The following is a 25,011-nucleotide window of genomic DNA, read 5'->3' as shown; positions in this document are numbered from 1 at the left end:
AGGGCGTAGCACCGTCGTGCCTGCATTTTTCCGGCGACATCTACGGTGACCTAACACCGGTGAGGCCCGGATCTAACCTTGTCCGTTTGTTTCAATCCAACAGCTCACACACGCACTCACTTACCAAATCGGTACCGGCCAATCACGTCTTGGCACCTGTCCCACCTTATCCAAAACATTATTCAGAACAATTTCCGTTTAATTGAACTATTTGGTAGTTTTATAGAAAACCCCTGGGCAATGCAAGACTTGCTCTTTCTGACCTAAAGCAAGAGCTTGAGAAGAAGAAAATGTCTGACAAATCTACCACTAGCATTCATCAGGTTATGAGGGCTAAGGCAGAGAAAGAGAGGGATGAAAAAATATAAATTGGTAAAAAAGCCTCTCAAAAAAGTATAAATTGGTAAAAATCAGAGAATGCGAGGCGGATACGGCAGTCTGTGCTTTTACCCCCGAACCCCTCTTGCCCTCCTATAAAAGAAAAGCCGCCCGCCTCCGTCTCTCCCCCGCACTCCGTCGCCTCGCCTCGCCGCCGTTCCCGCAACCCCCTGTCTGTCGACCCAATCTCAATCTCACGGATATCACCCGACGGGACGGGACCCGGCGCCTCGTCCTCTCCAGATCTTACGCCCGCCCGCCCGCCCGAGGTGAGCGATTGGAGTTCCGATTGGTTGGTAGGCGCTGGTTCGTAGGTCTCCCTCCGGAGTTGCTCGTTCCGATTGTGGTTGGTCTTGTATCCTTGAGTATTCATTCGTATGAGGAACCTCGACTAGGATAGGAGGATTTAATTAGTTAGGGTTTGTTTGTTTGGTAACACCACCTAGGCAGGGTTCGATTGATTATCCGTAATAAGGAATCAATCTGACGTTTTAGTTAGGGTTTGCTTGGTTGTGGTCAGATTTTGGTTTCTCAACTGTGCCTGTCGCGATTTTGGTTTCAGTTTATGCCAGAATGTTCTAGCTCTGTTTGGATAGGTAACAATATTTTTTGGGATCCTAAAATATTTATGCACAGCACGGAACCTGCAGCTGCTGATTAATGTTCTAGTCATATGTGCTGCTAATTATTTTTCTGTTTTGGGTGATTGAGTGTATTCATTCATTTTGTTTAGTTGCCTATCAGTATACATGGTTGAATTGCTTTCACTTCATATTATTAACTATTCTGTCGCACAATGCAAATATGCTGCTGTATGGTCTCTTCCTGACATTAAATCCTCCTCTGTTTGTGTTGTACCAGCTGGTAGCAGCAACTCTTCTGCTGCAGTCCGCCAAAAGGAAATGACGAAGCTCTACAAAATCCACTCCCATGCCCACATCCAAGCCCTGCAGGCCCGCGCCAATGAGCTGGGCCACTCCAATAAGTCCATGCTTGTGAATCTTGTCTCTCTGGAGTCGGTGCGCATAGCGCGCGAGTCGTATGCACTCCTCCGCCCGCTGATCAAGGAGTCGTGGATCTGGGCATGCCCGGAGCTGGAAATCCTCTTGGTTGTGGCAGGCTTGTCGCTGGAAATCCAAAAGCTTGAGCATGATGTGTTACCCCAGCTCATGGTTCAGGAGGCCAAGCTGGAACGGGGCGCCCTGGAAGCCCTCCTACTCATGAAGAACTCAGCAATTACGCTCTTAGATCTGAGGAAGTGCTTTATCTTAGCCTTGGGCGTATTGCTTGCCGATGAGGATCTGGTCTCAGCCCGAGTCAAAAAGCTGAGCATAATGCTAAAGGATACTGCTGATGATGTACTCAATGGTAATCGCGACATTGTCTGGCTTCAGGAGCGTGCCCCGTTGCTGGTCCAGCTGGTCACCGATGTGTTGGAGACCCCGGTTCGTTTCTGTGATCCTGATGAGTTTCTGTGATGAGTAGACTTATCAGCCAGCTCGAGGCTGTTGTGATAAGTATTTCTTAGGGGCGTGGCAAACAGTTTAGAATCAACCCTTTATGTTTGGATGTGTTATTAATGGATGGATTTTAAATGATATGTATCTTGGGTGGTAAACCAGATTCATTGGTAAACCAGATTCACCTCATCATATTTTTCTCATATTGACAGTTTCTTTGTAAAGTGAATTTGCTTGTCTTTTTTTCCAATCACCCTCGCTGCCTGTTTTTGCTTGTGGGATTCCCCTGTTAAGGTATTTGTTTTCCAAAGCTAATATTTATTTATGCTTCCAATTCCTAAGGTTAATTCCTCTGTTCCCAGTTTTCAAATGTGTGCAGCGTGAAACCAATGTTGATGACCTCATGGAAAACACTAGGAGATTATATTTAAACTTTTTTTTTGCAAAACTGCATATGCCTACTTTGATGTTGATATCAGAAAATTTCAAACTATATTGCAATTTTTGTTTGCACATCCCATTGCCAATGATGCATTTATTCCTATCTGTGTCCCACAGCTCTGAACCCCATGCCGATAGCTGTCCGTTTCATTTATTTTGGCATATCCATGGTTTGTTGCTTAATTCTTAACACTATTTTGCCTAGCTTATTCACTTGTTTTGCCTAATTTATAATATATAATTATTTTTGTAGTGCATCGTTGGTTACGACTCCAGCTCGCGCGCCCTCCGTGGATCAGGCATCAACGGTCGCAGTTCTGAGGACGCCACCTCCCCTGGTGCTCTGCATCCATCTTCCCCACTAAGGTGAGCATTGCGCCGTCGTTCTTCCTTTGTCTCCCCCACGACAACTCAACTATTTTTGCGCATAATTGGGAGTGGATTGGACCTGTTAATTCTTTTGCTCCGTCATTGTTTCGGTAGGCAGCTGCATTTTTTGTAGAAAAATAATCCAGAGGTGTGGTTTTGGTCCTCTGGAGGCTTACAGTTCTTCCGACGCTGGACTATTGCTTTCAGATTAGCTTGTTACTTTAGCTGGGAATCAGAGATTTTACGGAAGTAATGGTGTTACTTCAATTGTAATACTGTGGATGCATTTATATAGCTTTTTGTGCTTTTTGCTTGTGTTGTGTCTGAGCCGGTGATTGCGAACTGTTTGTATTAGTTTTCTAGCTAGGTAGCACAGCCAAGGCGTCTTTTATGCAAATAAACTGTGTTTATTGCTTCATGTGTTTGTTAGGCAATTTAGTGTCATTTTTGTTAGGCAACATTGTGCTCCTAAATAGGCAATTTAGCCTTTCGTTACAAATCTGGGTGTGCCTCATGTACTTCATTAGCCAAAAAAACTGCATGGTTATGCAAATATGGAGCATGCTGCATTATCCCAGATTAAATTATGGCATGCTATTCCATATTGTTTCATGTTTTCACAATAAAACTAGAACTAAGAACTAGTTAGCATTATGAAATGATATTGGTACACATTAGGCATTAGTATAATTTTTCATTAGGCAAAATTACTTTTATGTCAGGTTAAGACACATTTATGCATTAGGCAATGATATTGGTATATTCCTTATTCCATAACATAGTTCTATGTTATGGAAAAAATACTATTCTGCATAAGAAAAACTAGTTTCTCCATCATGGATAGTACTTCACATAATCAGGTGAATAATACAGTTTTGCCTAATATGGACCTAGCAATTTTTTAGACAATATTCTAATAACCACCTGACATCAAGTAGAGTATTTCAATCCTTCATTAAGCAATTATAAGCTCCAAAATAAGTTCCACCATTAAGCAACGAATCTGTATAGTGTTGCATCAGGAAATAGTTAGATTTAGCATTTTAAGTTACATTACCTAGTAACTTGGAAATATATTATCAAGGATCTTATAGTTAGCTTTAGCATTTTTTGTATTCATTTTTTTTTGCGGATAGTATTCATTATTATTGCTTAATCAAGAATACTATTTTTCCTAATCTAGAACCTACTATTGTCTAACACTTAGCACTATTATTGCCTATAATATGAAAAAGTAACATTCGTAACTTTGATTTGTGTTTCAATGGACCCAGCACTCCGCCTCATCCTTCATGCTTGGCTCTTCGGTTTTGTGGTGCAGGTGTGCGTGGTGAGCTGGGCACTAGTCATGGATGGGGATGTTGCTATCGCTAGGGGCCGCACCGTGGGTTCTCGTCTTTGGTATATTGACCACCAGCTCCGATAGCTGCACGTTCCACAGGCTACAGCAGCTCGGCATGATGCTGTGCGGCGCTTAGCTTCCCCATCACAGCCTCCCTCCCTGAGCATCTCCATCCTTTGCACTTGTCTCTTCGAGCACTTCATACACCCGTAAGCCCTATTCCATCTCCACCTAACTACCTCATTGCAAGATGCAATAGCTAGCTAGCTCATTCGTGAACTATACTTGCATATTCAGAATTTATAAACTGCTTATATTATGAAGATAATATTGCCTAATTGCCTAAAAAAATACAATCCACTATAACATTACCATATTTGCTTCATTTGAGCTTCTGATTTCTAAGCATACATGGAAACACTCGATTGTCCAATTTGTACTCTGATTTTGGCATAACTTGCTTTTGTTTCACTTGCAGGCTTCACCCTGACCAAATTCTGTCTTTTGCAGCCCCCTATCGCACACCTTGGAATGGTGCTTCTGCCTTTTACAGCCCCTAAGACTGCAGATTTTAGGTGAGTCCTCAGCTGGACATACATGTTTATGCATGGGAGGGGGCAGTAGGGGAGGTGTTGATTTGTTGGCAGCAACAGGGCATTCTAACCAGGCCAGTTCCTCACTATTACCCATTAAGATTAGTATTGCTGTTTTTTGACACCGCAGTCTATACTCTTAATTTAGTGTGATTGCTCAATTCAAACTGAAATTATATAACTGAAATACTCACTGGCTGCAATTTCTACATGGTGGAAAGTTTGTTATGATGTCTTTTTATTGCTTTATTAAATCAGTTGCATGGCAACATGTACTTTTTCCTGATAGGCTCAATTGCTTCACATTTGACATGGTTATATACTAGATTTTCAACCATTAGGGATGATCTTGTTTTTAAGTGTCATTTGTTAGGCAATTTAAATGCCACTTATTAGGCAATAATGTTCTTTTAAAATGGCAAATTAGCCTTTTTGTTGTAAATCTGGAAGTAGCTCATTAAGATGGTCCCTTACATGCAACATGTGCTTCTATATCTTGACATGTAGGCAACAAACTTATGACAAATGTTTTTTTTAACATGCAGGATGCCAAGATGCAGACTAAGTACAGTCGAACAGAGAAACAAGATATGTGCCATGTATAGAGAAGAATGTGCAAACCTATGTTTTTCCTAGGGACTAGATGTACATGTTGTGCATTTTTTTTTAAACTGCGGATGCAAATTTGGTTTTTTTTAAATGCATTGTCTTTTTATGAACATATACATGCAGTACCTAAAAGCATTTTTCTGAGATAGATTTGCCTTTTGTTCCTATAATTCGTGCTCGTATCTGGGCCTGGGCTCACAAGCCGCGAGGGCGGGAAAATTTCCTGCTGCAAGCGCCAACATACAGCCTTAAATAGCATCTTGCCAAAAAAAGAGAATACAATAATGGTATTCCTACCTAAAACGGCAAGGCCGTACCATAAGACTATAATATGGCCGGCCGTAAGTTAGCCAAGTCCCTAATGCCCTTGTTTTCTGTTTCGCTCTTTATTCCATTCGCAAAAGCTTCTCCAAGTTACTTATGCATTTCACTAGTGGCGTATTGACAATCTTAAACTGCATCCTGGTATATGAAACAGTTAATTGAAATGCTTTACGATCTGTTTGTACTTGTAGCATATGGAATTTAATCATGGTACATCCAAAGGCTCGTGTATCTTATGTATCGGAAGACTTGTGTATCATATGCAATTTAATCATGGTATATGCAAAAAGCTTAATAACTAGTACATCCAAAAGCTTAATACCCTCGCAATTGGCTCCTGCATATTTAGTACGTGTCCACTCCTTTACACAAAACTGCCATCATGGAAGTTTTATGTCGCTTTCATACCCAATATTTGCACTTCGCTTCTTACCACTGTATGCATTTATGTTTTACACTACTAGGAAAAGGCCTGCTAGTGGTGCATCTGTTTTGCCTACTAATGGCGCACTACAGGTGCGCCACTAGCATCACGCCATTAGATTTTTTACTAATGGCGCACCACAGGTGCGCCATTAGTATACCAGATACTAATGGCGCATCAGGTAGTGCGCCATTAGTATGCCTCCCAGGGGGCATATTTAACCATGTGCTCTGGCTTACTAATGGCGCACTGGTTGATGATGCGCCACTAGTGTGCATTTTGCAGTGCGCCACTAAAGTGCTGGGTGGTGCGCCACTAGTATGAATATTAGGGATTTCTTTCTTTTCTGATATTTGCACAGGTTACAAAACATATTACTACACAGAATATAGACAGCACAACATATAAACAGCAGAGTTATCGAATACAATAGAAGATTAGTCTCCGAATACAATTCATCATATTAGTCTCCGAATTGAAAAGACCGAACAAAGTTAGAACATTACAAGTCTCGAAACCGCGAGTAGCGAGTTTGTCTTCACATTACAAGTCGATATCGATCATCTAAACTACCATCACATAGAAGAGAGCTGCGGTCATCACGATTAGCATCATCGCGATGAAACTGGTCTTCATCCGGTTCCTCCTCCGCTCCCTCCTCTCTCCCGCTAGATAGTGCGCGTATCTAGCTTCCGCCTCCGCCCTAGTGGTGTACCCTTTGTAACTGTTACCGCTGAAACGGTAAACCTGTCTTCGACACTCCTCCCAGTTGTCGTAGACTCCGGGAACCTTACCCTTGTACACGACATACGATGGTATCTCTATGCACTAGCCAAACAAAACGTTAGTAGCAATTCACAGACAATACATAAGCAATATATAAGTATGCAACAAAAGGATCGGAAGAGAAAAGCAACACATTAATAGCACGATTCATGGTCCTACTAATAAATAGCATCGATTACATGTAAGTTGAACGACTGTCCAAACCAAAGAGGCATACAAGTTCATTAAATTTTAATATTACAACATGAGCCAATCGACATTTCAAAACTACATAGCATCACTACTTTCGACTCGACTCAGGGAGCGGAGCGTGGATGAAGCCGCCGTCTTTCGTGATGGTCACGAAATCACGGGCGTTGTCAGCCTGCATTTGTAGCGTTGTTTCTATCTCACTGTTGGATGGTTGATATCTGAGATAGAACTGCCCCGAGGTACGAAGGACATCTTGATGGATGATTTCCGCAAACTCCGACTGGATGCGAAAGAATTCTTGTCTGATGTCCGCGTCCTGGATTGCCGACAAGCGTGCGGCCCAATCTTTGAGATTATTTGGTAGCAGAAGATGATTATGGTCCCGTACGATCGCCCGCATGTGATGGAGGGCGTAGTAGGCATCCTTCTGACCGCCAGGCGGCTGCTTGACGCAGGGTAACGTCGTATTGTGGGTGAAGATGTGCTTGCCGTACCTACGAACTAGCCTGCTGAAGGTGGCTCCAGATCTGGCGTAGCCGGGGAGAACATCATCAAGAACTTTCTTGATATTTGTGTAGTCTTTCTTCGACTGACGGTCCGGGTCGAAATACGTGGCCATGGAATATTTCGGGCTTAAGAGGATGAGTGTGCAATGTGTGTCACTGCACAAAACACGGAATGTTAGAAAAAAAAGAATGATCGAAATCTAAGAAATCATATGTTACGGGGCGGTGAGGGGATGACTTACTCGAGAAAGTAAGGCACGAGGAAGTTATCCTTATCTGGGTTTGCCAGAATGACGCCTTCGAGGTATGAACTCGCGACTTGCCGGTCCCCAGCGCTGCCCAAGATCTTGGCACTCATGTAGAAGGGGTCAACTATCACGATGTCCGGGGTCTTGTCTCTAATGATCCGCATCTCCAAACTCAGCGAAAATAGCCGAACGAAGGTGTAGTGTAGCGGATGAAGGTTAAACATAGCGAAGATGTCATCAAACCGCAGGACGATCGTACCCCCGATGGCGCTATCCACAAAGCCCTTGCCCTCTGGCACCTTGGCCACAAAAACCGGGTATGCCACATCATTCTCGGAGAGACGCCGCTTCTCCAAAGAAAGAACACTGTCATGCAGACTCCGCATAGCACCGGTTGCAGCATTGAGCAGATTAGTCGGTAGCATCGGCCTACCCGCCACATGCACCCTCCTCGAGATATCCTTAGGTGAAGGTGGCCCGTCCTGAGCACGGATCGTACTCGGTGCCGGCTGGCTCGCACCGCCCTTGTTATTCTTTCGTTTCCGTCCCTTCTTCCTCATCTGCTGTAATGGGATCGAGTTCTGCTCAGAGACCGCCTTCTTGAGTGTGTTGGGGTTGATAATATTCCGCACCTCGGCTATCTGAGGCTCGGTGAAGGCGGCAACTGGAGGCGTCTCCTGAGAGCTGAACGCCAGACGACGCCTGTTGCAATTGGGTTTCTCTGCGGTACCAGCTAGATCGCGGTCGTCTTTTTCAGGGTTGGGTTCTTGAGAAGGAGGCCCGAAGAATTCGTCACCGTACCCATGTTCGGCAAAGTACTTATCGACGTTGGTAAATGTACAGCCGTCGTTGTGGTCGTCGTCCGGATCCTGTGCCATATGCATGTCCGGATCCTGTGCCATAGGGATGTCCGGCATGTCCGGTAGCGTTGCGGCGGTCTTGCCAAGGCTTGGCGCCGGCACGACTGGCGGTGTTGTCTGTGGGGTGGTGTCCCCCGCCCCCAAACGAATCTGGCTCTTCGGCCAAAGCAGGGGCCAACTTACACAGGCGCTGAGGGTCATCACATCATCTTCGTTGGCCCCAGCGGGTCGAATCGGAGGCAACAACTCGTCGCAGCCTGGCAGCACCCGAACCAGTTCAACCCTATATACAGTGGGTGACATCGGATTACCGTGGAACACGGGGTTGCCCGGTTGAACGATTCTGCCCTTGGCGACATCGATCAACTCGCCGCCCATGAAGTGCAGGAGAGTGCATGGAACGTCGGCGGCGCCCTACGAAAACATGTAGGGCGTCAGGGATGCCCAGTCAAAGGCAAGGAGATGAAGTCATTGGCCGAGAGGCTTAGTTACCGTGATGGCGTCGAGCTCGGCTAATGTCGAGGCACCGCCAACGGCGGGCGTGCAACTGACGGAGGGGCCGCTTGCTGCCGAGGTGTCGGCCGGCGTACACCCGGGTGCATTAAGCTCCAATGCCCGTGCCGGCGCTGGAGACACCAATACCGCCTCCGCCGGAGACACCAATGTTGCCGCCTGCGTGTTGTGCGAGTTGCTGGCCGTCAAGCTGGGAACCGGGGGCGGCCCCTGTTGGCCGCCCGCAATCCACGTCTGCAGCCCCTGAATCAAGGTAGGCACAATGGCGGTGAGCGTCGTTCCCAGTTGTTGTTGCACTTGCTCTTGGACAATCTCCGGAATCTGCGCCACTTGTGCCTTGAGTTCTTGAACCTCGCGCGACTGGCTTTCCGAGCTGGTCTTTTTCTCCTTTCGCCCACCAGCGTTATAGTATGACGACCATTTTGTGGACAAGCCTTTGCCGGCCACACGAACAGCTGACGACGGCTTACTAAGCTTATCCTTGTTTTTCATTATGTTCAACGCCCTATTTAGAGTGCTGTCCCAAGGGGAGCTCTAAGATGACCCCGCGCTACTGCTTTCAGTCTCCTGCGAAAGGAATGTGAACCATTTAGAAATTTGGCTTCATTAATTAGAATGCAACCATATGGAGCTAATTACGCGGGGGTGTATTCCTTACAAGAACACGCTCAAGCGCCTTGGTCTTCGGATCCGTGGTAAGCTCCTTTGTTACCGGGTCCTCCTTGTACCGGGCCCTAACATAGTTCCTGGTCTGCTTCTCACGGTATTTCTCGAAGCGGGGCGGTAGGCCTTGCTCGGCACACTCCGCGTCCTCCTTGTCCCATATAGGTTCCGCCACTCTATAACCGCCGGGACCGAGTTTGTGGACCCCTAAGTTCAAGTCCCGCATCTCTTTCCCCCACTGACTTGATTCCTCGGATGCGCCGCTCTCGCACTTGATCTTGAACTCCTTGTAGTCATCTTCGCTGATCGAAGGATTTTTCGCCTTGATCTTCTCATAACTATCACCTTTGTTAATCATTCTCTTCACCGCGCTTCTCCAAGTAGACAGGGCCGTGCTCATCTTCATGAGGGCGACACTGTTCACTTTATTCCCTGAGAGGCGTGTGTTTGCAAAGTCAGCGGGGAACATGTATCGTTCGTGCAGCTTCGTGAAGAGGAGGTTGCGCAAATTCCCTCGGTCCTTATGCCTTAGGTTCTCGGTGTTGATCGAGACGGTGCTTCGGAGAATGCACCCGAGCTGAACCGAGTACCCCTTGACTAATTCTTTGGGCGCCGTTGGATCCCCGTCGCAGTTCACTTCAGTAAATTCCTCCTTGACGGTGCCGAGCACGTTCGGGCGCCGGTCCTTCCGTTGCCTCTTCGGTTGGCTGCCATCTGTGCATGCGCTGCCATCATCAGGGGTGGCATCCTCGGTGGCACCATCAGTGGTGTCATCCCCGACGCCACTAGGGGTTGTGTAGTCAGGATCGGTGTCTTCCGCGGCGTCCTCATAGCGGTGAGGTTCTTCCTCCATCTCCTGCGACAGCTCCCAGAATGCCTTGCCGCCCGAACTGCCAGCCTCATCGTTGTGGGCCATGTTTCGCTCTAAATAGGAAAAAAGTTTGGTCAAAAAGTTGGTTATTGTCAAGGAACAAGATCATGATCTCATCATTTAGGGTTTGTCGACACCGAGGCATCCTAAAAGCTAAGCTTTTATCATTTAGGGTTTGTCGACGCCGAGGCACCCTAAAAGCCTAAGCTTTCATCATTTAGGTTTTTATCGACACCGAGGCACCCTAAAAGCCAAGGTTTTATAATTTAGGGTTTGTCGACGCTGAGGCACCCTAAATGCTAAGTTAAGTTTTCATCATTTAGGGTTTATCGATGCCGAGGCACCCTAGGTTGACTGATATATATGGGTATCTTCTAATAATATACCCTATCAAGAAAAGGGAAGGAGAATTCTAAGTTGGGCCTAATCACTTGGCTCTATTGCCACCTATGGTTTAATGCAGCAACAATAAAGGGGCAGTTGATCCTACTTAATTAAGTACTAAGATACCCCGGCCCATGCATTAGTCGCAAGTACCCCATATGTCCTATTTTTAGCAAAGTCATGCTAAAATTCACGGAAAATTTCAGCATGACCTTTGCTGAAAATAGGACATATGGAGTACCCGAGTTTGCCGGAACGGAAGTTAATCGACATTCCGGCAAACTCAAGGGCCTCTCAGGGTACCTGCAAAATCATCACGACACGATGGTCGGAGACAAAACCCAGCAAACTAGCACCACAATGTGCCTCTACTTTCATATGGATGAAAAGGCCACAGACCATATGGTCCTCTGCTTTCATATGGACAAAAAGCAGCTCAACTTATGTGAGCTTCCATTCCAGATCTAATAGCAGCAAGTTGTTCACTTGTACTTGCAGGCTAAGAAACATTCCAGATCTACATTCCGGTTCTTTCCAACTTATCTAATAGATTCCAGGACTATAGAATCGGAAGCTAAGAGGTAAAACAGTTCGGAAAACTCATATTCGACGTAAAACATCTCAAAACTACTCAGTGTTAGCAGCTCAACATACAGTTCAAGTGTAGAGGCACTACATAGTTCAACACACGACTCATACTAAAATCCATACTGCAACACCTGAAAAGAATTCTGCACACTGCTGATTCTATGAGCAGTTTCACATAATGTGCTTATAATTTATATACTCATATCCACTCACCTACATCAGAAAGTTGAAAAACAAAAGACTGCTTCAGGACAATTCGCTAAAAATAACAGAAAAATCTGAAGAGCAGAGCTTCAACGCCCGACGCTCACCCCATCACGAAGACCAAAGTTTAATAAGAAAACAACAAGACTCGAGAATCCAATCCAATGTTATTACACGTTCTTCCAGGTGAATAAATTTAAATTGGTTATCACAGCGTCCCCAAACTTCTGGGCAACTCCCAATTCTCGAGTCAATGGTGGTGACTGCCGAGCAAAACAATCCCAGGAGAAGGCAAGCACATGCTCAGATTTATGTTAACTCGGCGTAATGCCAGCCAAAACATGTCAACCATAAACAGAAATCAGCTGGCCCTCTGATGGAGCATGCACAGAAGCCACACGAAGGATAACTGAACAGCCCCCAGAAAGAAAATCAGATTACTACTTGCACTTGATTTACTTATATCTAACTCACCGACATCAGTAAACTGGAAATCCAAAAGCCGGTTCATTTATCAGAGCAGCAGCATCTGCAAACAAATGCTTTGTGATTTAGTACATGGGTAACTCGTTATCAAAAAGTACTAAGCACTAACAGGTAATTATATAACAGAAAGCGTGTCACTTAGCTTGGGCAAGCAACATACCTCGTCCTCTTGGTTAGTCCAAACAAGCTGTATGCTAAGCCTCAACTCACCACCTGCACATTTTACAGCATCCATGAAACGAAAAACTAAACATAATTGTCAACCAACAAAACCAAAACACAAACAGGACTTCAAATTTTAGCACGATCAGGAAGAAAAACAGGGTTTTCAACTACTATATTCAGTTTCATGGCATCAGTTGAACAGTTGAAAAAGAACAAGCTTCATTTAAATTTCTTGTTGCTAACAAACATAACTAATGTCAGTACTCAAAAAATAGAGTGACCACAAAGGGAACAAACAAACTATTCACTTTTTATTTCTTCAGAATTTGACCAGACAGAGAACAACCAGACTACATTCAGTATGAAACATGACTACTCCAAAAAACAGAGTTTCAGAATTAAAACTCTATACTTTTTCTTTCTTCAGATTTTGACACTGACAATGAACGAACAAACTGACGAAAATCACATCCTTCCTATCATTCACTTTTCACATCCTACACTTCTCACATCTCAAAACTCTAACGATCACCTGCTACTTTGAACACCTGCTCATGGCATGATCGCCCGACCCAACGTCTGCAAGAAAACACGTGCTACTTTGAGCACCTGCTCATGGCGTCCCCGAGCGTAGTGGAGGCGCGGTCGCGGTGCGGTGAGCGCGCCTGGGCCGGGCCAGGGCGCGGCCAGGGGCCGAGGGGAGCACGACCACGGGGGGCGGCAACCAGGAGCTGGGGCGCGGTGGTGCGACAGTCTACGGCGACGAAATCGAAGGGGGCGAAAAGGGGAACCGGTGTAGCTCACCGAGAGGAAGACGATGGCGAGCTCGTGCGGGGCCGGGGTTGACGAGGTGACGCGGATCGACGGTGAGGCCGCGGTGGCCGGAGGTGGAAGAAGACCTCAATCCGCGGTGAGCTCCTGGACTCCTTGGTGGGGTGCAGGGACGACGGTGGTCGCGGGGACGATGCGGTGATGGCGACGACCTAGTCGGGTGAAGCAGCGCGAGGGGAGGGGAAGTGGGAAGGTGCGGGGGTGGCGGCGGTGGCGGTTTGCACAGGGCGCGGGGGCGGTGGCGGCGCAATACAGGTCGGGTCGGGGTGGGGCAGTGGGCGGGTGAGAGATAGAAAGGGGACTGGGGATTTTAGTGGGGGGAAGGGTTAGCAATGGCGCACCCCCGAGCGGTGCGCCATTAGATTTTTTTGATAGCAATGGCGCATCCACACGCGGTGCGCCATTAGTAATCTTTTTTTTATAGCAATGGCGCATCCCAGAGAGGTGCGCCATTAGTAATCTTTTTTTATAGCAATGGCGCACCCCAGAGAGGTGCGCCATTAGTAATCTTTTTTTGTATAGCAATGGCGCTCGGGGGGGGGGGGGGGGGAGGGGGAACCGAGCGAGGAGACAGGGGAGGCTGCGGGGGGTCGGCGGTGGCGGTGCAGCGGGGAGGGTGCAGGGGGTCGGAGGCGGCGGTGGAGCGGGGGAGGGTGCGGGGGGTCGTCGGCGGCGGTGGAGCGGGGGAGGGTGCGGGGGGTCGGCGGCGGCGGTGGAGCGGGGGAGGGTGCGGTGGGTGCTCGGCGGCGGTGGAGCGGGGGAGGGTGCGGGGGGTCGGCGACGGCGGTGGAGCGGGGGAGGGTGGGGGTGCTCGGCGGCGAGGGGGATGTGGTGAGGGGGGATAGCGATCGAGATGGAGGGGGTCGAGATCGAGTGTCGTCATGAATATTCAATATTTTTTCATATTGAATACGAAAAAATATCATCAAATTTGAAAAGATATTCATGAATTCAAAAAGTGCCCATGAAATTTAAAAATATTCATGAGTTCAAAAAATATTAACAAATTCAATACTTTTTGTGAGTTAGAAATTCAATACCATAATAAACATAAATAAATATTCATGAGCACACTAGAACAGAAGAAATATCATTTCAATATGTCGAAATACAATCGAGAAATGAAGGCTACAATTTAAATACAATCGATCTTAGCTAGCTATCTGTTCACAATCTTCTTGCCCTTATTTTTCGTAAATGGAGTTCTTCTCTTGAACGGACGTCCTTTAGGTAGGGTGGTCCTGCTTCTTCTTGTGGTGTATGCTGGTACTTCATCGTCGTCGTCATGTTCCATCTTCGGGTCGCCGTACTTGTCGAAGTCTTGCTCATTGGCGACTCCATCCATTCCGATGATCTTCCTTTTGCCTCTCCTCACGACAACACGACTGGGCTTTGACGGGTCGGTAATGAAGAAGCATTGGTCCACTTGGGAAGCCAGTACCCATGGCTCATTTTTCGCGGTGACGTTTGCGCCCGCGGTCTTGGATTTGGCTTCGGGTATAACCATGGTGGTGAAATACCGGTCTTCTTTTAGGACGCTCTTGGCCCATCTGACACGGAACATCGGGACCTTCTCTCCAGCGTAGCTCAGCTCCCAGATCTCCTCGATCCTTCCGTAGTATCTGTCCTTGTCGTTACCGGTGTAGGATTCCATCCTTACCCCGGAGTTCTGATAACCATCGCTCTTCATGTCCTTTCCCTCGGTGTAGAATGTGTAGCCGTTGATATCGTACGCCTCATACGTCATCAGGTTGTGCTCGGCGCCCTGTGACAAGGCGAATATGAGTTGTTCTTCCGCGGAAGAATCCTCATGTAAAGGGTACGACAAAAGCTTCTGCTTGAACCAACGCGTGAAACATGAGTTGTGCTCTTTGATTATATCTCCGTCGTCCTCTGTTGGCCTCGGTCATTGTACGTCTTCTCAATAAAGGTTTTGTGCTCTACCACCCAAGGATCGACCACGTCTATGTGTTGTAGCGCGACTAGGTTTGCTCTTTCAAAGTCGGCGAGTCGACCCTCGAAGTCGACATGCATTTCGCGGCGACCCTCACGGTGACCCCATCCAGCGAGCCTGCCGAGGTGCCTGTTGACGGGCAGACCAACGGGGTTCTCGATGCCTAGATAATTCGTGCAGTAGGAGATGCACTCTTCGGTCAGAAAGCCCCTGGCTATGCTTCCCTCTGGACGTGACATGTTGCGAACGTATCCTTTGATGACACCATTCATCCTTTCGAACGGCATCATGCTGTGCAGGAACGTCGGCCCGAGTTGGATGATATCCTCCACGATATGGACCAGCAGATGCACCATAACGTCGAAGAATGCGGGCGGGAAGTACATCTCAAGCTCGCATAGTATCACCACGATCTCTTCCTGTAGCCTTCTGAGTTGCCTCACGCCAACCGACATCCGAGAGATGATGTCGAAAAAGTTGCATAGGCCAAATAGCGTTTCACGGACGTGCGCGTCCATGATCCCACGGATTGCAACTGGAAGTATCTGCGTCATCAGCACGTGACAGTCGTGAGACTTCATCCCGCTGAACTTCTGCTTCGCTGAGTCTAGGTATCTGCTTATCTTCCCCGCGTAATCGTAAGGAAGTTTTACTCCTACGAGGCAGGTGAAAAACTGATCGATCTCCTCCTGACTTAGAGTGAAGCACGTGGGAGGGAAGTCATTTTCGGTCTTCTTGGCCTTTTTGCCTTTGCGACGACTTTCCGTGTCCTGCTTCGCCTCATCATCATCATCATTAGCGTGAAGCTCCTCCCTGATGCCCATTGATTTCAAGTCTGCCCTTGCTTTCGGCCCATCTTTGGTCCTCTCTGGCATGTTGAGCAGGGTACCAAGCAGACTCTCGCACACGTTCTTCGTGATATGCATGACATCACGGCTGTGAGGCACACGGTGGATCTTCCAGTACGGCAAGTCCCAGAAAACAGACCTCATTTTCCATACCTTCAGCAGCGGCTCTTGCGCCTTTCGCTTCTTTCCCGGCTCTGGCACCTTTTGCTTCTTTCCCGACAGTGGGCAATCTTTCCAATTTTTCCACAGCTCGTCTATTTCCTCTCCGCTCCTCGTACGCGGGCGTCTTCGGGTTTCGGTTTCACCATTGAACAGATCCTTGCGTTTCCTCCATGAGTCATCGTCGCGAAGCCACCTTCGATCTCCCATGAACACGGTTTTCGAAGACCCGGGATCTCTATCTAGCTGGCGATACGTTGTGTCATCCATGCACTTGACGCATCCAGAAAATCCGTGGACCACCTGCCCCGCGACATATCCGTAACCGAGATAGTCGTGCACCGTCATGAGCAGTGCGGCTCTCATAGGGAAACATTCTTTCTCTGCGGCGTCCCACGTATTGGCTGGCGTTTTCCACAGCGTGTCTAGCTCCTCTTTCAGCAGCCCAAGATACAGATTGATGTCGTTCCCTGGTTGTTTCGGCCCTTCAATTAGCATACTCATGTGAATGTACTTCCTCTTCATGGACAACCAGGGGGAAGGTTGTACATCCACACAAAGACAGGCCAGGTGCTATGTGTGCTTCTCTGGCTGCCAAACGGATTGACTCCATCGGTGCTCGCGCCCAGCACGATGTTCCTTGGATCGTTCCCAAATTCTGGGTGTTCGAAGTTCAACGCTTGCCACTGGCTCCCATCCTTAGTGTGACTCAGCATCTTGTCTTTTTATTTATCTCCGGATCATTTGCGTCATCTTCTCGCTTCTTCTCCTCACTATCCGCGTGCCAACGCAAGAGCTTTCCTACCTTAGGGTCCACGAAATACCGCTGCAGACGAGGAGTGATCGGGAAGTACCACACCACTTTTCGAGGAGCTTTCTTCCTCTTCTTCTATCGAGTGACACCGCACACCAGACATATGGTAGACTCCGCGTGCGCGTCCCAATAAATGATGCTATTGTTCAGGAACACATGGTATTTCACGTGTGGTAAATCCAGAGGACACACGATTTTCTTCGCCTCCTCGAAACTGGTCGGGCACTTGTTCCCCTTGGGAAGACGTTCGTGCCAGAATGACATGTTCTCGTCGAAGCATGCATCGGTCATTTTGTGTTTTACCTTCATCTCCAGAGCCATGAGCGTTACTTTCAGGCGGGTATCCTCGGGCCTGCATCCTTCATACAATGGAGTAACCGCGTCTATCTCTAGTTGATCCAGCTTGGCTTTCTCTCGGGCGGCAGCTCTTGCGTTATCCGTCTGCTTGAGAAGCAGCTCTTGAATATGAGGGTCCTGCACCCAGCCCATCGATGGTCCATCGTCGTGTGCTCCGGCATCTTCATCTTCATGATCATGCCCTTCGTTTGCTCCGGCATCTTCCTCACCATCATGTCCGGCATCTTCTACATGATGACTGTGTACTGCATCTACTTCGTGATCATGTCCTGGAGATTCTTCGTCATCTCGCCCGCCCTCGCCGCGGTTGTCTTGCTGCCCTTACTCATTTCTTGCCCGGCCCCCATGGACAACTTCTTAATCATCTTCATCACCTTGCCACCGATAGCCATCCATGAAACCACGCAAGAGCAGGTGGTCCCGCACCTGTACAAAATCCGGGTCCATAAGGCTCCTCAGCTTGCATCTTCAACACGGACATCTTATCTCCGTCTCGTTCTTTTGAAGCATCTCGGCCTTCGCGGAGCTCAAAAACCTATTCACGATGCCTTCGGTCATCGTGCGGACCATGGTCGCCTGGGGGGTAGAGCAAAACGATATTTTAGAACCAAGAAAAATTTGGCATGAGTTTGCCTAAAAATAGGACCAAAAAGAATGCATAGTGCCAAAATTCTCGCCGAAACGGAAATGAATCAACATTCCGGCAAAATATTGGCAACTATCGCATTTCAAATACCGGTACCTGCAAACACAAACATATATGCAACACCACAAACATATGCAACACCACAAACATACATAGATCTAGCTAGGCCATAAAAAGTGCATGTGCACGTTGTTGGAGAGAGAAAAAAGTAGATCTACAACATAAAGAAAGCTTTCCCCTTACTTACCTATCAAAAAAAGGTAATTTAACCACTTAATTTGGATGAATCTATGGTGCAAATGAGGTGAGGAGGAGGAGGCAGCCGAGACAAGCTTGGAGGAGGAGGTGGAGAGAATGAAGTGGGGAAAGTGAGTGTGTAGGTGGCTGTCCAAAATATCTAACTGGTCCCAGGTTACTAATGGCGCACCACCCACAAATGCGCCATTAGTAACCCTGGTTACTAATGGCGCACCAGCTGGCGGTGCGCCATTAGTAGTTTTGCAAAAAACAAAACAAAAATGATAGTAGTGGCACACGGGGTGACTGGTGCGCCATTACTAGTTAAAACTAGTAATGGCGCACTGTGCCCTAGTGCGCCATTAGTATTTTTGGAAAAAAGAAAGAAAAATTTTGTTAGTAGTGGCGCACCATAGTTGTGGTGCGCCATTAGTGTCTATCACACTAATGGCGCACCAACACACGATGCGCCACTGCTATATAGTAGTGGCGCACCGCATGTCTGGTGCGCCATTAGTGTCCATATTATCTATAGCCCTTTTCCTAGTAGTGTTAATGCCTGAGTTTTAGTAATATCGCTCTCTAAATAGGTGATGGAAAGCAAGCGGCTTATAAAGTGCTTCCTGAATTATTTGAGACACGATCGTACTGAAGTTGGTGCACTCTTTGATATGCTATCAATATTCTTGTACCACAATTATATAGATTATAGCTTTCTCAAGGAATTTTATGTCATAGAGGCAATGCCATTTCTTGTTTCTGACTTATGAGAATCTTTTTATGTATTTATTGACTATTTTACTTATCATCTGTACATGTTCTTTTAGCTTGCTTAAGGATACACTGCAAGTTTGAAGAAAACTATCCTTAACCACTTTCTGAACATTTTTCAGTCAAAACAATATGGGCAAGATCATTTAGTTGTTACCATGCAGATTCTTATACTTCCAATGCTAGCTTATTCTTTCCAAAATTGACAGGGTTGGGAAGTTGTTAATCCTTCTATAATTATTAAAACTATTGTTGGTGATCCTCCAGAAGAGGTAACTATATTAAACCTGGTTTCCGCCAAATTATCTTTACTCTTAGCAAATATACGTTGAAATGTTTCTTCATTTATGAACCATTGAGGATAGAACTACTTCAGCTAGTGACATTGCTTTTGAAATATCTACAGAATGATCTGATTCACCATCGAAAGGAACTCATAAAATTCGGTTGGAACCATCTGAAGCGTGAAGATAACTCCATCAAACAGTGGACCTTTGTGAATGTTTGTCACTTCTTAGTCCTATCAAGCTCCTGAAAAGATTATTTTACAGGTATTACATCAAATTCTCTTAGAATAATTGTGTATTCTTGTCATTTTCTTATGCCTGGATACAAATGTGACATCATTTTTCCCAGGTCTTCATCACTCTGCTACGGATATGCCAACCATGTTGGGGAATGTAGCAGAAATTCAAAATTTTCTACGCATCACCAAGACCAATCTATGGAGTAATCTAGCAACGAGGGGAAGGGGAGTGCATCTACATACCCTTGTAGATCGCGAGCGGAAGCGTTCAAGAGAACGGGGTTGATGGAGTCGTACTCGTCGTGATCCAAATCACCGATGATCCTAGCGCCGAACGGACGGCACCTCCGCGTTCAACACACGTACGGAGCAGCGACGTCTCCTCCTTCTTGATCCAGCAAGGGGGGAGGAGAGGTTGATGGAGATCCAGCAGCACGACGGCGTGGTGGTGGAAGTAGCGGGATCCCGGCAAGGCTTCGCCAAGCGCAAGCGGGGAGGAGGAGGTGTCACGGGAGGGAGAGGGAGGCGCCAGGGCTTAGGTATTTCTGCCTTCCCTCCCCCACAATATATAGGGCCAAGGGAGAGGGGGGGCGCAGCCTTGGCCCTTCCTCCAAGGAAGGGTGCGGCCAGGGAGGAGTCCTTCCTCCCCAAGGCACCTCGGAGGTGCCTTCCCCCTTTAGGACTCTCCTTTTTTTTCTTATCTCTTGGCGCATGGGCCTCTTGGGGCTGGTGCCCTTGGCCCATATAGGCCAAGGCGCACACCCTACAGCCCATGTGGCCCCCCGGGGCTGGTGGACCCCCGGACCCCTTTCGGCACTCCCGGTACAATATCGATAAAGTGCGAAACTTTTCCGGTGACCAAAATAAGACTTCCCATATATAAATCTTTACCTCCGGACCATTCTGGAACTCCTCGTGACGTCCGGGATCTCATCCGGGACTCCGAACAACTTTCGGGTTACCGCATACTAATATCTCTATAACCCTAGCGTCACCGAACCTTAAGTGTGTAGACCCTACGGGTTCGGGAGACATGCAGACATGAACGAGACGACTCTCTGGTCAATAACCAACAGCGGGATCTGGATACCCATGTTGGCTCCCACATGCTCCTCGATGATCTCATCGGATGAACCACAATGTCGAGGATTCAATCAATCCCATATACAATTCCCTTTGTCTATCGGTATGTTACTTGCCCGAGATTCGATCGTCGGTATCCCGATACCTTGTTCAATCTCGTTACCGGCAAGTCTCTTTACTCGTTCTGTAACACATCATCCCGTGATCAACTCCTTGGTCACATTGTGCACATTATGATGATGTCCTACCGAGTGGGCCCAGAGATACCTCTCCGTTTACACGGAGTGACAAATCCCATTCTCGATTCGTGCCAACCCAACAGACACTTTCGGAGATACCTGTAGTGCACCTTTATAGCCACCCAGTTACGTTGTGACGTTTGGCACACCCAAAGCACTCCTACGGTATCCGGGAGTTGCACGATCTCATGGTCTAAGGAAAAGATACTTGACATTGGAAAAGCTCTAGCAAACGAAACTACACGATCTTTTATGCTATGCTTAGGATTGGGTCTTGTCCATCACATCATTCTCCTAATGATGTGATCCCGTTATCAATGACATCCAATGTCCATAGTCAGGAAACCATGACTATCTGTTGATCAACGAGCTAGTCAACTAGAGGCTTACTAGGGACAGGTTGTGGTCTATGTATTCACACATGTATTACGATTTCCGGACAATACAATTATAGCATGAATAATAGACGATTATCATGAACAAAGAAATATAATAATAACCTTTTATTATTGCCTCTAGGGCATATTTCCAACAGTCTCCCACTTGCACTAGAGTCAATAATCTAGTTACATTGTGATGAATCGAACACCCATTGCGTCCTGGTGTTGATCATGTTTTGCCCTAGGGAGAGGTTTAGTCAACGGATCTGCTACATTCAGGTCCGTGTGTACTTTACAAATATCTATGTCATCTTGTGGATGCTACCACGCGCTATTTGGAGCCATTTCAAATAATTGCTCTACTATACGAATCCGGTTCACTACTCAGAGTCATCCGGATTAGTGTCAAAGTTCGCATCGACGTAACCCTTTACGACGAACTCCTTTCCACCTCCATAATCGAGAAAATTCCTTAATCCACTAGGTACTAAGGATAAGTTCGACCGCTGTCATGAGATCCTTTCCCGGATCACCACTGTACCCTCTTGACCAACTCATGGCAAGGCACACTACATGTGCGGTACACAACATAGCATACTATAGAGCCTACGTCTAAAGCATAGGGGACGACCTTCGTCCTTTCTCTATCTTCTGCTGTGGTCAGGTCTTGAGTCTCACTCAATGCTCACACCTTGTAACACAGCCAAGAACTCCTTCTTTGCTGATCTATTTTGAACTCTTTCAAAATCATGTCAAGGTGTGCTGTCTTTTGAAAGTATCATCAGGCGTCTTGATCTATCTCTATGGATCTTGATGCCCAATATGTAAGTAGCTTTATCCAGGTCTTCCTTTGAAAAACTCCTTTCAAACAACCCTTTATGCTTTCCAGAAATTTTACATCATTTCGGATCAACAATATGTCATTCACATATACTTATCAGAAATGTTGTAGCGCTCCCACTCACTTTATTGTAAATACAAGTTTCTCATAAACGTTGTATAAACCCAAAATCTTTGATCATCTCATCAAAGCGTACATTCCAACTCCAAGATGCTTACTCTAGTCCTTAGAAGGATCGCTGGAGCTAGCATACCTTTTAGCATCCTTAGGATCGACAAAACCTTTCTGATTGTATCACATACAACCTTTCCTTACGAAAACTGGCAAGGAAACTTGTTTTGACATCCATCTGCCAGATTTCATAAATGCAGCTAATGCTAACATGATTCCGACGGACTTAAGCATCGCTACGGATGAGAAAATCTCATCGTAGTCAACTCCTTGAACTTGTGGAAATACTCTTTGCCACAAGTCAAGCTTCATAGACGGTAACATTACCGTCCATGTCCGTCTTCTTCTTAAAGATCCATTTATCTCGGATTTCATGGCTTCTAACTATTTGTCGGAATATGGGCCCGCCATCGCTTCTCCATAGCTCGTAGGTTCATTGTTGTCTAATAACATGACTTTCAAGACAAGATCACGTACCACTCTGAAGTGTTACGCATCCTCGTCGTCCCACGAGGTTTGGTAGTGACTTGATCCGAAGTTTCATGATCACTATCATAAGCTTCCACTTCAATTGGTGTAGGTGCCACAGGAACAACTTCCTGTGCCCTGCTACACACTATTTGAAGTGACAGTTCAATAACCTTATCAAGTCTCCACCATCCTCCCACTCAATTCTCTCGAGAGAAACTTTTCCTCGAGAAAGGACCTGTTTCTAGAAGCAATTACTTTTGCTTCCAGATCTGAAATAGGAGGTTTACCCAACTGTTTTGGGTATTCTATGAAGATGCATTTATCCGCTTTGGGTTCGAGCTTATCAGCCTGAAACTTTTTCACATAAGCATCGCAGCCCCAAACTTTTAAGAAACGACAACTTAGGTTTCTCTAAACGGTGTCGTCTTAACGGAATTGCGTGGTGCCCTATTTAAAGTGAATGCGGTTGTCTCTAATGCCTAACCCATAAACGATAGTTGTAATTCGATAAGAGACATCATGGTATGCACCATATCCAATAGGGTGCAGTTATGATGTTCGGACACACCATCACACTATGGTGTTCCAGGCGGTATTAATTGTGAAACACTTTCCACAATGTCTTAATTGTGTGCCAAACTCGTATCTCAGATACTCATCTCTATGATCATATCACAGACATTTTATCCTCTTGTGACGACGATCTTCAACTTTGCTCTGAAATTACTTGAACCTTTCAATAATTCAGACTTGTGTTTCATCAAGTAAATACACTCAGCATCTACTCAAATCATCTGTGAAGTAAGAACATAACGATATCCACTGCATGCCTCAGCACTCATTGGACTGCATACATCAAAATGTATTACTTCCAATAAGTTGCTCTCTTGTTCCATCTTACTGAAAACGAGGACTTTCAGTCATCTTGCCCATGTGGTATGATTTTGCATGTCTCAAGTGATTCGAAATCAAGTGAGTCCAAACGATCCATCTGCATGGAGTTTCTTCATATATACCAATAGACATGGTTCGCATGTCTCAATCTTTTCAAAAACGACTGAGTCCAAAGATCCATCTACATGGAGCTTCTTCATGCGTTCTATACCAATATGACTCAAATTGCAGTGCCACAAGTATGTGGTACTATCATTACTATTTTATATCTTTTGGCACGAACATGTGTATCACTACGATCGAGATTCATTTTAGGTGCAAGACCATTGAAGGTATTATTCAAATAAACAGAGTAACCATTATTCTCCTTAAATGAATAACCGTTTTGCGGTAAACATAATCCAATCATGTTCAACGCAAACACCAAATCTCGATGGTAGAGGGAGCATGCGATGCTTGATCACATCAACCTTGGAAACACTTCCAACACATATCGTCATCTCACCTTTAGCTAGTCTCCATTTATTCCGCAGCTTTTATTTCGAGTTACTAACACTTAGCAACCGAACCGGTATCTAATACCCTGGTGCTGCTAGGAGTACTAGTAAAGTACACATTCATATAACGTATATCCAATATACTTCTGTCGACCTTGCCTGCCTTCTCATCTACCAAGTATCTAGGGTAGTACTGCTTCAGTGACCGTTCCTCTCATTACAGAAGCACTTAGTCTCGGGTTTGGGTTCAACCTTGGGATTCTTCACTAGAGTAGCAAACGACTTGCTGTTTCATGAAGTATCCCTTTTGCCCTTGCCCTTCTTAAACTAGTGGTTTTACTAACCATCAACTATTGATGCTCCTTCTTGATTTCTGCTCTCGCGGTGTCAAACATCGCGAATAGCTCAAGGATCATCATCTATCCTTGATATGTTATAGTTCATCACAAAGCTCTACTAGCTTGGTGGCAGTGACTATGGAGAACCATCACTATCTCACCTGGAAGATTAACTCCCACTCGATTCAAGTGATTGTAGTACTCAGACAATCTGAGCACATGCTCAACGATTGAGCTTTTCTCCCTTAGTTTGCAGGCTTAAGAAACTTGTCAGAGGTCTCATACCTCTTGACGTGGGCACTAGTCTGAAATCCCAATTTCAGTCTTCGGAACATCTCATATGTTCTACGACGTTTCAAAAACGTCTCTTGTGCCACAATTCTAAACCGTTAGCATTACGCACTGAACTATCACGTAGTCATCAAAACGTGTATGTCAGATGTTTCGTAACATCTACAGACGACGCTGAGGTTCAGCACACCGAGCGGTGCATTAAGGACATAAGCCTTCTGTGCAGCAATGAGGACAATCCTCAGTTTACGGACCCA

At 46.2% G+C, this 25,011-nt stretch overlaps 1 protein-coding gene across 1 annotated transcript; it reads left to right on the top strand.

The window, feature by feature from the left end:
* Nucleotides 1-466: 466 nt before the first annotated feature.
* LOC123099274 (uncharacterized) lies at nt 467-5,340 on the top strand. The gene is made up of 6 exons (XM_044521456.1): nt 467-647; nt 1,240-1,823; nt 2,533-2,645; nt 3,970-4,199; nt 4,501-4,565; nt 5,129-5,340. The coding sequence occupies exons 2-4, from the start codon at nt 1,281-1,283 to the stop codon at nt 3,980-3,982; spliced, it is 669 nt and encodes a 222-aa protein (XP_044377391.1). The 5' UTR covers nt 467-647; nt 1,240-1,280; the 3' UTR covers nt 3,983-4,199; nt 4,501-4,565; nt 5,129-5,340.
* The last annotated feature ends 19,671 nt before the right edge of the window (nt 5,341-25,011 follow it).

The sequence above is a fragment of the Triticum aestivum genome, chromosome 4D (assembly GCF_018294505.1).
Source record: "Triticum aestivum cultivar Chinese Spring chromosome 4D, IWGSC CS RefSeq v2.1, whole genome shotgun sequence".
NCBI lineage: Eukaryota > Viridiplantae > Streptophyta > Magnoliopsida > Poales > Poaceae > Triticum > Triticum aestivum.
This window is presented reverse-complemented; position numbering and strand designations above follow the sequence as displayed.